Below are 14,356 nucleotides of genomic sequence, written 5' to 3'. Positions count from 1 at the left end.
ATTCGAGAATAAAAATGTTGTGTATTTATTATCACAAAGAATTCATATATGTAGATAAAGAATCTGGATTAATAAAGTATTCTTATTCTTATTCTTCTATTCTTATAATATTTTTTAAATATCTATTTGCATTTTAATGCAAGTGTGGTTGATATAGATAACCATGTATGTGTAGTTCATGATGTTCAAACTGCTTTTTTCTTTTCTTTGTGTATATATACATACTAGAGATCACTAGACTTTTGTTGTTTCTTTTTATTATTGTCTTATCATTGTCTTAAATTGTACTTTGTTCCTTGTGAGACCATTTAATCGAAATAAAACAACTTCTTTATATCAATTTTCTTGTCGATCTAACGTATTTTGAATAGTGAGTAGAATAAAAGAGGTATTGTCGATGAAGATGGTCACGCATAATTTATGTATATATATACATGTAACAGTCCCTCAACACCATTGTCAATTCAATCCGGATAGTTTTCGTATCTTTTCCTGAGTGAGTGATGTCTCAACTGGGAAGTAAGTTTTTTCCATCACCTATTTTTTTGTCCTTCGCATTTTGTTTATTCTTTTTGTAACTTTATGAAAGTTGATGTCTTAATGTTGTGACAATTTTATAGCATGGTATATATCCATTTTTAATATGTTTTTGCATATCATTATTGCTACATTTTTAATACGTAAGGCGTAGTTGCTAATTTAAAAACAAATGTTTGTTTACGTTGTGATTCCTTAAATAAATTTAAGGAAATCGAGTTAACTCCCTTGTAACATGGAAAAACAATGTACGTTATTTTTTAGCTCACCTGGCCCGAAGGGCCAAGTTAGCTTTTCTCATCACTTGGCGTCCGTCGTCTGTCATCCGTCGTCTGTCGTCCGTCGTCCGGCTTCGTCTGTCAACTTTTACAAAAATCTGCTCCTCTGAAACTACTAAGCCAAATTTAACCAAACTTTGCCGAAATCATCATTAGGCTATCTAGTTCAAAAATGTTTCCGGTGAACCTGCCTGCCAACCAAGATGGCCGCCATGGCTAAAAATAGAACAATGGGGTAAAATGTAGATTTTGGCTTATAACTCTGAAACAAAAGCATTTAGAGCATATCTGACATTGGTTATAATTGTTTATCAAGTCAAGATCTAATTAACTGCCCTGAAATTTTTAGATGATTCGAACAACAGGTTGTTGGATTGCTGCCCCAGAATATGCAATTTTAAGGAAATGTTGGTGCTTTTGGTTATTATCTCCAATATTATTATAGAACTGTAAACAGCAATTAAGTACAGCAAAGTAAGACCAACAAATAAGTCATGATGAGCAATATGGTCAATTGACCCCTTAAGGAGTTATTGCCCTTTATAATAGTCAATTTTACCATTTTTCTTAAATTTTTGTAATCTTTTACAAAAATCTTCTCCTCTCAAACTACTGGGTCAAATTTAACCAAACTTTGCCAAAATCATCATTGGGGTATCTTGTTTTAAAAATGTGTCCGGTGACCCGGCTTGACAACCAAGATGGCTGCCATGACTAAAAGTAGAACATAGGGGTAAACTGTAACAATTTTCATAAATTTTGGTAAATTTTTACAAAATGTTTTTCTCTGTAACTACTGGGCAAAGTGCATTATAGATACATTTAGATAGATATATTGTTAACAGCAAGAGTGTTCAGTAAAGTAATATGGCGTCACAGGGGTGGACCAATATCTACAAACACATCACCATCACCAAAACACAATTTTGTCATGAATCCATCTGTGTCCTTTGTTTAATATGCACATAGACCAAGGTGAGCGACACAGGCTCTTAAGAGCCTCTTGTTTATACCACATTAAAGTTTTGTTTTTTTTAAAGTCCTTCAAATGTGTTCAAAATTTGCTGTTCATGTATGACTATTTGAATTTTCCATCATTAAAAAATCATCTGCCCCATGGATATGATAAATGCTCCAATAAATTGTTAATCTATTATAAGATCGGCTTAAAATGTTCAGTAATTCTCTTGATTTGATCATATAAAATGTTCCTGTTTTGCAATTCAAAACAATATTTGCCGATTTGAGGAAGATGATGCACCATAATCCATTTCATGTTCAAAACATTCCCAGAATAATGTTATTTGCGAGTGTTTGGGCAATATAACGTTAGCTGTCAGCCGACTGGGCTATTTCAAAATGTGTTTTAATGAAATCCGATTGTTAATTTTCTATTTAAGAAAGGATGCACGAACTTATAAAGCCTTTATCGTGGTTGTTAGGGAAATGGCGAGGTGAAGTTGGTAAAGGCAAATACCCAACTATTACAGACTTTAACTATGTAGAAGAATTGGAATTTATACATGTTGGGCAGCCTAATATACAGTTTTCGTAAGTATTCTGAATAAATCCCGTTTGTAGGATAACATCTATTTAAAGGGAGTTTAGTGACGTACAAATTACGACTAATAGTCATTCACAAGTAAAAAAAAAATCCAAAAACAAAAACGCTTACTTATCATAGAAAGATTGTAGTAACTCGTGATAACGAATTGTTGAAAATCATTTGCCAGTGACTAGTATACAACGACTTTATATGCTCACTTTTCTGGACTCATAACAGCTGTGACACAAAACGAGTACACTAGAATATTCGAACGCAAACTTAAATTTATTTAAAAAAAACAGGAGATTCTAAAAAAAAAAACCTTTAATCGGACGGTTACCTGTTTATTGTGTTACATGCACTAGTATGTGTTCAAAGGTCCACCCTACTTTTCAAGTAAGTACTTAGCATCTTCACTTCATTATTAACAACATAGAAATGGTGTTTTTGTTTTTGTAAACAACTGTAGAACAAAATATTATACCAAAATTCACAAGACGGATCTATTTGTTTATAATAAAACGCAACATTTGTATTTCATTGTAGCTAGATACGTTACTGTCCGAGATTATTTCTCTTTTAAGGGCATATTCTTGGCATCCAGAGACAAACAAACCAATGCACAGGGAGGTTGGTTTTATCCGTCGCAAACCAGACTGTGATCAAATAGCCTTCATCATAGCGCAGAATCTTGGTAAGTCTTAACAATATCAGTCTGTGTTTAACCGATTGTATCTGTATAACCTACTAGAAAGTATTTCAATTATAAAAGTCATTTAAATGCTCATTGAGTTATTTTGCACAATGCGTGGTATGTGTATGAAGTGCTGAACTTGCTTATTATACACATAAAACACGTAAAAAGATGTATGCAAAAAAAAGTTTAAAAACACACACTCAGCAAACCATATTTTGCACTATAAAAGTCATTTAAATGCTCATTGAGTTATTTTGCACAATGCGTGGTATGTGTATGAAGTGCTGAACTTGCTTTTTTTACACATAAATCACGCAAAAAGATGCATTTATGCAAAAATAATTGGTCATCTACAACGATGTAAAATCATGTACATTAACCTTGGGACTTAGCATCGCATGTAGTTCGTACTGTATAAATGCACATCAGAATTAATGGGAAGTTCTTATATAGTGACAACAGATGGTGGGGGGATGCCATCCATGTTATTTTATTGCACAGTTTTTACAATATGGATCAAATCGTCAAGCAATTGTTGACCTCTCAAATCTAAACATAGATATCCCTTTTTGTTCTAGGTATATGTGAAATAGAAGAAGGGACATTCACAGAGTCTGAAATAAAAGTTGAATCTCGGAGTCTCGGCCGATTAACCTTTGGTTCTGACCCTGCAACAAAAAAGGTATGAAATGAATTGTCTATGCATCACATTGGAGTATTATCTAGAGCAATCAGAGTAGATTCATAACAGAAGACAAAGTTTAACAGTGTCTGCGCGTACCCGCATGCTGGTACGAATAGTCAAATATTTATATGTACCTAACGTCGTGCTCTTTCGTGACATTATAATGAATGATATCGAGTCCTGGTCGTTGATTTGCAACATATGTAAAATTATATATTGGGGTTGTTTTTCATAAAAATAGAGGGATTTAGTAGGAATGCCAGTGAGACAGCTATCCACCAAAGTTCAAATGATGTGGATGTAACGCCACAAGGACTCGGTCAGCTAATTAAAATTTTGTTTATCAATGTTTTTCAAACCTCTTTTTCGTATTTCCTGTCTATTTGTATTACATTATAAACGTTTTTAAAGTTGGCATAATTATTTCCTTGTTTTTCTAGCAATGTGCAGTTTACTATCCGTATCTGTATTCTGAAAAAACCTCTACCCAATGAAGAAGCAAATTTATTAATTATAAATATTGCAATTACGATTTACTTTTCTATATAAATCAAATGAAATCAAATATATTGTATTGTCAATTAAAGACATTACAGGCAGAATAATCACAGGTTAAATTTGGTACAAATGATTACTAAACGATTACAATTATTTGAATACAATTAAATCAATGATTACAATGAAGAGAAAAGTATATTTATAAAACAATGTATCATGTTTCAACTTTGACAAAACAGTGACCCTAAAACATATGGGAATCTGAATTTAAATATTCTGGTTTTTCCCCTGGTGCTCTTATGATTTATCATTATACAATAAGAAGCAAAAATTAAGAATATCTAAATATGCCTCTGTATTTTTGACAGTAAAATATATAAATTTACTTACTTTCTAACAGTGTTTTTTTTTAGCAATATTTAAATTATAAAATAAATTGCTCACTTGATTAAAAATGTGACTATCTTCATTGGACATTAGCCAAATAAATTGATTTTATAATAGACTGATGATCTAAATTGTGAAAGTTTTTGTAACTTTTGACAATGTCGAAAATAATGGAAACTCTCTCACTTTCCAAAGATGAACATTTTTAAAGTATAAAGTAAAAATGGAGTTCATATTCCACTTCTTTTTTACAAAGATTACAAATTCTATCCATTGCCTGAAGTCCCCTGTATCTACCTCTCTCTATTTCTAGATCATAGTTACTAATTCTAAATTTTGTCATCTGAATTCTCAGATTCCTTTTACCTACATGTATAGCCAAATAAGGTTCAAAATATATATTTCTCTTAAAAAGCCTGTAAGTTCTAAGTTTATTTCCAAATGACATATTTTTTCTGTCATCGTTTAAAGATGAATACCACAACTTATTATACTTTAATTTTAGTTTGTTTAAAATAAATCTTTTCAAGTTTGATTTCATATTAAAAACTTGCAATAAATCTATGTCTAAATATTTTACTAATAAACTCATAGAATTAAACCAACTTTTCTTACTATGGTTTGATAAGGATTTTGATACAAGGAGAGCTTCAGACAATAATTTGTCCTCTGTACTTGTTAAACGTGATAAGTATGAAAACATATTAACTATAACTTCAATAAATAACCTATCACTGCCATATTTGTGCTTCTCTTTCCTACTCCCAGTGAAAATTTACTGATTTTTGAATGAACTGATTCTGTTTGCAGTTCTTTACATAATTTTTCAAAATAACTATCTCCTTTTTCAGTTAACTTTTTTGAATCTAAAGTCCCCCAAATTTCACTCCCATAAGTTAAAATTGGTTTTACTGTGTGGTGAAACATATGAAGTAAAGTTTTAATTTTGGGTTTATGACCTTCAAATATTTTATAAATTTTAAAAAGAGCTTTTATCCCTCTTTTATATAGATCATGTTTTGCCTCTGTAAAGCTTCCAGAGATACTGAAGTTTATCCCTAAGTATGTACTGTCTAGCTTTGTCAATAGGACAATTATCTAATTTAAAAGATTCATTATTTTTTTTTCTGTACAATTGAAAACCAAGCTTTTTGTTTTCTTAAAGTTAATTTCTAATTCCCATTTATTACTACAGTACAGGCTTAACTTATCTAAACTATTTTGTAAGCCTTCTGCAGTTTCAGACAGCAAAACTACGTCATCAGCATATAATAAGCAGTTCAACTTAATTAAGTCAAGTTGAACTGGGTCACAAGTTTTATCAAATATTTCAGGGAGGTCATTAATGAATAATTTGAAAAGGTTAAGGCTGAGATTATCCCCTTGGCGAACCCCTATTTTAGATGAGAAGGAGTCTGTCATGTGAGATTTGCTAATTCTCACATTCAACTCAGTCTTTTTATACATGCTTTTAATAACATTATAATATAAATCACTGATGCCATATTGTCTTAGTTTATAGAAGAGACCCATATGCCAAACTGTATCAAATGCCTTTTTGAAATCGACAAAACAAGAAAAGAGAAGCTTAGGACCCATTTGAGTATATTTTTCTATTAATGTTGAGAACAAACATATGGTCACTTGTTCTTTTTTTCTTGCAAAAACCAATCTGTTCTTTACATATTATATTTCTCTTTGATAAAAAATTCTCTAGCCTTATGTTTAATATTTGCCAATAGTTTTCCTAGTGCACTTCCAATGGTTATACTCCTGTAATTTGAGGGGTCATCAGTAGAACCACTTTTGAATATTGGCACTATAAATCCTTTTGCTCACATAGCCAGTTAAAAGAATATGATTAAATATTTTTAAGCCACTTGACTCCTTATTTTTTAATGTGTATATAGCTGTAATTACTTCTTTATCATTAATTTGGAAGTCAAGTTCTGAGAATATTTTTTCCTTTTCTAATTGCTTAAATCTATTAATAAAATTGTTATCGGTTGTATTAATTTTACTTTTATTTAGCTCTTTAGAATAATCAAACCATGAATTACATGGAATGTCTTGAGATGCAGATGTGTTTGTATCTTTAGATAAATCCTTTAGTAAATTCCAGTATTTATTAGGATTATTTTCATGTGGGTTGTCAAGCTCATCCATTACACTTCGTCTAAATTCCGTTAATTTATGACTTCTAGTTTTTCTGTGCAATTTTAATAGTGGAAAATAAGATGTCCTAACAATTGGATCTTTACTAAATTTTTTAAGGATTTTTTCCTTACTATCGTAATTGTCGTCTTAAGCCTTTAAGTGAAATATCAAACCATTTAGGTTGTCTTGTATTATTTAAATGTTTTGGGTTTTTCTTTTTTGGGCGTTTTAAGGGAGATGTCAGCTGCTTCTGTTATGATGGAATTTAAATCAGAAACAAAATTATCAAAATTATCATAAACATTATCATTAACTTCTTTTATTTTATTTTGTATTTTATTTGATGATAAGGCAGTTTGAAATTCTTGAGGTGAAGTTTCATCCCATATATAAGTTGATGGAGGGATTTGTGTCTTATCATCAACATTATTCTTAATTTTACATTCTATTTTTAGCATTACTGAAATTTGGCAGTGATCTTTAAGCTCGCCCAAAAATTTGTGCACTTTAAAGAATAAGATACTTTCCATTAGGTTCTCAGAGGCTATAAAATAGTCAACAACACTGCTACCATTAGGTTCTCAGAGGCTATAAAATAGTCAACAACACTGCTACCATTAGGTTCTCAGAGGCTATAAAATAGTCAACAACACTGCTACCATTTGGTTCTCAGAGGCTATAAAATAGTCAACAACACTGCTACCATTTGGTTCTCAGAGGCTATAAAATAGTCAACAACACTGCTACCATTAGGTTCTCAGAGACTGCTACCATTTGGTTCTCAGAGGCTATAAAATAGTCAACAACACGGCTACCATTAGGTTCTCAGAGGCTATAAAATAGTCAACAACACGGCTACCATTTGGTTCTCAGAGGCTATAAAATAGTCAACAACACGGCTACCATTAGGTTCTCAGAGGCTATAAAATAGTCAACAACACGGCTACCATTTGGTTCTCAGAGGCTATAAAATAGTCAACAACACTGCTACCATTTGGTTCTCAGAGGCTATAAAATAGTCAACAACACTGCTACCATTTGGTTCTCAGAGGCTATAAAATAGTCAACAACACTGCTACCATTTGGTTCTCAGAGGCTATAAAATAGTCAACAACACTGCTACCATTTGGTTCTCAGAGGCTATAAAATAGTCAACAACACTGCTACCATTTGGTGTACAACAAGTGAGTTGCCAGTAAAGTCACCAGGGGTACGACCATTTAATATTCTCAATCCAGATTGAATACAAATCTCATTTTAACTTTTACCACGTGTGGACAATACCTCATCCATACTGTAACGTACAGGAAGGTTAAGATCTGGAGAAATTTTATCAAAAACTAGTATATTATCAAGTGTTTCATCATTATTTTTAAAGTCTAAGACCTGGGTACCAGTTCTAGTATTTAGATCCCCTGCTAATAGAATTTTTCCAGTATCAGAGTATTCGAAAATGCCTTTCTCAATAAGGTAAACAATATCTTCTTGTAGAGATTTTGTATATGAAGAATTTTCTGGAGGATTATAGAAATAACAAATAAAGATATCATCTTTCAATCCCAAAACGTTACTGCACAGTTGCAGCCATATGTAATCGTTATTTACATGTTCCAAAAATTTTACACCTGGTCGTAACTCTGATTCAACAAATATTAAGATTCCTCCTGAACGTTTATAAGTGCCTTTAGATTTAGGTCTAGTAAGATGAACTGGTGTAAAACCATCGAGTGAAAGGGATTCTTCTAGAGAACAATGAGTTTCAATTAAACAAATAATATCTTTATGACATATTTCATTTTTCTTTTTATCTTTATTCATTTACAAATCTTGGGTCACTGTATTTGTCAAAGCCTTGTTTTTATGACCATTTATATTCCAACAACCAATGTGTAATTGTGATTTTTTTTTTTTTTTTTTGCTATTTTTACACATTTGAGTCAATATGAATAACCAACAAAACAAAATGGAACAGAACCTGTGACATGTAAACTATTTGTTTTATATATACTTGCATTATAATTGAATGATGAAAAAATAAGACTACACACCAATCCCTGGTATACATGGTATAAGGAAGATAATCTAAATTTAGAAACTATAGCTTATCATGTTTCTATATAATTTTTTTTTAATAATAATAACAATGAAAATAAACAGGGGGTGGTCTTGTAGTTATATTACTCCCTACCATCACTTGGTTCTTATTTTCATGGATAATAATATCAATGTTTCTGATAAAAATATAGTAGAAACAGTTTTCACTAACTTTCTAAACTAATTTTAAATATATTGTTGAAATAAATTGTCATGACAATAAAGTTTTCAAATTTTCATAACAATACAATACATGTACAAAAGTGCAATTTAAATGTAAATATATGTACATTGTATATAATCAATATAGACGTTATTTTTCTAATAAAATCATACATTTTTTTTTTTCTTTTGGCAACACTGTAAAAGTTTTTTCGGGACATTTTGGGATGTTTATATTGTATTATATTACTGATTTATGACAGGATTCTGTTCATTTAGTCCGTTTATTTTTGGAGCTGAAAAAAATGCTGCCGGAAGCGGAAGTACATGTATTATGTCTTTTTGGTATTTATATTAGCCTTACTTGTCTTTAAAAGTGATACCCCTTTTCACCCTTATGTTATTATTAAGAATTAGATGCCTAAAAGTAGTTCATGAGAAAATCTTCACAAACATATGTATGTCATTTGAAATTATCAATTTTATAAACGGAAATCGAATGTTAGTAATATTCTTTCCTTATTTAGGCATACTTATGTGTCTTTACATTGTTCTGTGTTATATTTGAAAGTTACTTGCAGGAAACGCATGGCATATGCATCTCACAATCAAAATTATTTCTAGTACCAATCTGTTTCAAGAAAAGACTATTTTTCATTCATAAATTTTGTTTAAATATGGCATGTTTTATGGTAATTTTTAATTTAATTATTTATTTTACATTATCATTGCCAGGTGACCAGACACTTCAAAAGAGATGGTGATACTTTAGAACAAATACTTTATATGGAAACAGTAAACACGCCTATGACAGAACATTTAAGAATAACATACAAAAAGGTTTAACTCGATTGATATTTACCTCCAACCAAGATGTTATGTTGTCGATTCCATTGCATTTAATTTGTGTATATAGTTTTTTTTTTATTTGTTTAGTTGATTATTTAATAAAAAAGAAAAAGGAAAATCTTATTGTAGCTTTGTAGTATGTACCAAATTGATAATAATTATCATGGGTATTAGTAAAAACAAAACCTATAATGAATATACGTTAAATAACATCAACATTTTAACTACTGGATTCGAATACAACAAACCACAACAAATTACTTACAGGCTCCGGACTACGTAAGGCTATAACGGATGGCGGCGGTATTAAACCTGTTTTCAGGTGCCAAACCCTTCGACGTAACCGTGGACAGAGGAGTAATAGGACAACATACGAACATTTATAACACATGACAGCTATGTTTCAATTAAGATTACACTAGTATCTGTGACTCTTGGTTTAATCTGTTTATTACAGACTACTGGAGGAAAAAACTTACTCGTCTATGCCCGAATCAGACATCTTGTAATGAGATCTTCAAAAAATAAGTTATGCATAGCCGCTTTTCACCGGTGAAAATCCGTTTTATTCATTTATTATGTTTTGAATTACAATTTATAACACCATCCTTATCATACATTCATTTTGTTAAAGCATGCATTAATTCGGTTAGCTACATTTTCAAATCGAACTTAATACAGGAATGGTCGTGTGTAAGAACACGATAAAACACTTGTGAATGTTCCGGTTGATTAGGAAACACTTGAACCAAATGACTGATACATTAAGATGAACAGTGCGTTGTATTTTTATTCAATCGTTTGTTATATGTGATAGGGAAGATCTTGTTTCTATCCTGTTTAGCGGTTTTCTATTATGTCAGAACGAGCACAATATTGTTTTGAATTATAAAATAATAATGAATCATACAGTGGCGGATCCAGAAATTTTCATAAGTGGGGGCCCAAAGGCTGCCTATGAGGGGGCCCTATTTCATCACGCTTCAGTGATTCCCTATATAAGCAACCAACAAATGGAAGTTTTTAACGACCTTGACTGGCTATACAGCATAAGCTATAAGCAACCAAATTTTTTTTTCTCAAAAAGGGGGGGGGCTGAATCCGCCTCTATAATTATTAATAGTAATTGACGTCCATTATCCGTATTGACTTCTAATAGTAAAAATAACAACTATTCAGCTCATCTTGGCGATCTTGCAGAATTTTAAAACAGAAATAGCTTCGAAAGAAACCTTTATGCTTAAAACTCAAAGTTATACAACTGTGTTGTAAAATCTAGGACACCAGTAATGAAATAACATTGGACGGACAAAATATCTGCAGCATGTTCCACATTTCCTGTAAACAGTGAAATATATTTTGATAAATATGTTCAACAAGCATCTGGTACTGATGATTAACCTAGTTTTAGAACTATGGACACATGGACTATTTTTCTCGCAGTTAGATTCATGTTGTTTGGCTTTCTGTGATATATGGATACGCAATCATTTCCAATTGGCATAAATGGCATAAATTGCATGACATCGATCCCTAGTTTGTGAATCATGTTATGTCCTCTGCATGGTTTTTTTTTTTTTTTTGTGTAAAATAAATCCTAAAGGACATTAATTGCATACCCGCACTTTGCATATCCTATTTTTTTATGGCGTTTCTGACACAAATTTACTTTCGCACTTTTATTGCACATTCACCCACGGGTATCAACCAAACAAATAACCCATTATATCCCAGTATAATCATAATAAACAGTTTCCTCATTGAAAAGTAAAAATTACTTTTAAAAAAACTGCAATATTTACAGAGATGTGTGATACTTGGCACAACACGTTTGGTTTCCATTAAGGTTGTAGCGATCACATATTCACCAGTCAGACTGTTACTTTTAGCCAAAAAATTGACCTGTAACAGTAATTGAATTTAAATGTATTTGAAACTTTTTCCTCTTGGTTAATGCTGTAATGTAAATAAGGTACATTACGATGCAATATAAGTTCATTGTCATTTTGTTTAGCTTTTTCTCTGACCTATTATGATATCGGACTCGGATTTCTTTCAAACAAAGTTTTACTGCGTATTGCTTTGATTTTTTTCAGTCCACATTAGCGAGAGATACGGTGGAGGTTTGAGATGTCACAAAATATTCTTGCACCTGTCCGGAATTTAGCCTTTGATAGTCTTGTGTACTGTTCATTTTAATAGTGGTTCATTTTTTTCTAAGTTTAGTGTGGCTTCCATTTCGCTAGACTCGTATTCATTATAAAGGACCAGCTAAAGCCCGCCTTCGGGTATGGGAATTTTAATTAAAATTGCTGCGTTGACGACCACTGTTGGCCTTTGGCTGCTTTCTACTACTGATCGGGCTGTTGACACTTTGACACATTCCCCGTTTCTGTTCTCTATTATAACATGTAAAGTATAATATAACAAAGTAATGCAATGAACATTATAGTCATTTATTAACTTACAAACATGTACAAGAAATAATAGATTTTAAGGGAGACAGTCAAATTGAAATAGATATAGTGTGCTATTTACAACAGATTAGTACAACTTTACAAAACATGGCAATTTTGAAAATAACATTTAAAAAATATTACTTTAACAAACTGAAGTGTTATAGTTGGTATTGAGATTACAAATTAGAAATGATTTTCTCTCCTGATTGAACTGAAAAAAAAATCTACGTACAGGAAAATGTGATGTATAAAACAAAACTTTATAAAAATAGGATTTACATGCTTGAGATTTTAGAAAACAAAGAACAATGGTTTTCGTACCGGATATATTTGAAAACGCCCGTTAAGGAAATTGCGATGTATGTTTCAAATAAGTTAATAAAAAAATAGGTTAAATTTGCTGGAGATCCTATATTTCAAATAAGTCCGCATTTAGTAATTAAATGACGGAAGAAAACTATAATGAACATTAATTTTGCGAGTATTAAGTCAGTTTGATTTTCTTTTAAAGAATACAATAAACATTCATAGACCACCAAAGATCAATTGTTCTTGCATAAGGTGTCAAATGTGTTTAATACATTCATTCGAGGCAATGACAGCAAATCACATTAAAACCAATCCAGGGTTTATGATAAGGTCTTAAATGGTAGCAAGTAGTTTAAAATGTATGTCCAGATTCATCTGGAATCCAGAAAAGTCGTCACATAAATGAACGCTGTCTGATCACTTTCAAACTGCCGAAGATCTAAAAGTGACATAGTATGCCTTAATGGTCAACAATTAACATCGACGACGCCTTTGTTGTATCAGTAGCTGCGTATATTCAGTGTTGTAAAACTATATTGTAATGCTTTACCTGGTGTTGGTAGTGCGTTTCTGTCATCTGCAATACTAGTATAAGCAAACCGATATCAGTTGCATAAAAAAAAAAAAAAAAAATGATTCGGCAAACCGAGCATCATAGTCGTGGTTCATTTTCAAATTACGCATTGTGAAGAAATTAAGTGCATTTGTTAAACACAAGCCTATAGGATATACCATTTGACAGCTTATTAAACGTTCTTTTTGCCTTCCCCGGTCGGCAAAATAGTAAAATTTCTTTAATCAAAGGACAAGGACAATGAGGAACAATCCTTAACTTTTCAAGATTAAACAAAATGACAGTGGTCTTGCTCTTATATATTGTAAAATAAGTCAATGATAATAATCTGTCATTATTAATTTATTGGTACATGCACGAATGTAATTTTGGTTAGATGATTGTAACTGTATTGTACGAGTTTAATATACAAAAGAGCTAATATACAACAGTTATCTTTAGTATAATAACTGAAAACTAGAAAGAAATACGTTCTTTTTAAACTCTTGTTTTGAAAATTAAAGAAAAGTTATAGGGCAGAGATTAACAATCGCTTTTCAAACGTTGCCCAATTTATTTGAACATTTTTTGTGAATTTTTATTAATATAAGAAATTATAAAAAAAGGACAACGCTCTCGATGACTTTTCAGACTGAATTTGTTAAGGTAGATGAATGTAAAAATATTGATAAATGCATGATTTTTATACACATATATCTATTGTTTGGTGTTTTAAGTTATTGTAACTGAACGAAAATATGATAGAAGCTCGTATCCCTGCAAACAAAGACGGAGACCAAAGAGCTTATCCACAAAGAGACATGGTTTATTTTAAGAAAAAGGTTTAAAAAAAACCCGACTCTGAATGGTTTGTATTTGTTCTGGTTAGTTTTGAGTTTTACTTTTGGCAGGGTGGTGTGTTGTAAAATCAAGACAGACGCCAAGTGTTGACCATTATCCACACTAATAAGATCTCATACAAGATTTTATTTCAATTTGTTTGATTCATTAAATATACCTTGATGGATTAATCAAACAGCTATACCTTTGAAATAAGAAGCGAAATATTTACTGTCACAATTCCAAAATTTTCTAGGGTTTGGAAATGTACATGGACGATGGCTTACTAATTTTATGAAATCAGG

General features: G+C 31.4%; 1 protein-coding gene across 2 annotated transcripts; it reads left to right on the top strand.

The window, feature by feature from the left end:
* Positions 1–398: 398 nt before the first annotated feature.
* Positions 399–10,013, top strand: LOC143067397 (peroxynitrite isomerase THAP4-like). Of its 2 annotated transcripts, none has more exons than XM_076240632.1 (5): positions 399–519; positions 2,216–2,366; positions 2,946–3,055; positions 3,637–3,740; positions 9,777–10,013. In XM_076240632.1, the coding sequence occupies exons 1-5, from the start codon at positions 504–506 to the stop codon at positions 9,885–9,887; spliced, it is 492 nt and encodes a 163-aa protein (XP_076096747.1). In that variant the 5' UTR covers positions 399–503; the 3' UTR covers positions 9,888–10,013. The 2 variants fall into 2 exon arrangements, with proteins under 2 accessions (XP_076096747.1, XP_076096748.1); XM_076240633.1 differs by having other exon boundaries at positions 506–624.
* Positions 10,014–14,356: the final 4,343 nt, after the last annotated feature.

The sequence above is a fragment of the Mytilus galloprovincialis genome, chromosome 3 (assembly GCF_965363235.1).
Source record: "Mytilus galloprovincialis chromosome 3, xbMytGall1.hap1.1, whole genome shotgun sequence".
In the NCBI taxonomy this organism is placed as follows: domain Eukaryota; kingdom Metazoa; phylum Mollusca; class Bivalvia; order Mytilida; family Mytilidae; genus Mytilus; species Mytilus galloprovincialis.
The sequence above is the reverse complement of the archived record's forward strand: the minus strand, read 5'-3'. Positions and strand labels throughout refer to the sequence as shown.

Excerpts from the sequence above, each read along its gene's own strand:
- LOC143067397 (XM_076240632.1), top strand. Across the intron at positions 2,367-2,945 it reads CAGCCTAATATACAGTTTTC|GGCATATTCTTGGCATCCAG; the intron begins GTAAGTATTCTG and ends TTCTCTTTTAAG. Across the intron at positions 3,741-9,776 it reads CTGACCCTGCAACAAAAAAG|GTGACCAGACACTTCAAAAG; the intron begins GTATGAAATGAA and ends TATCATTGCCAG.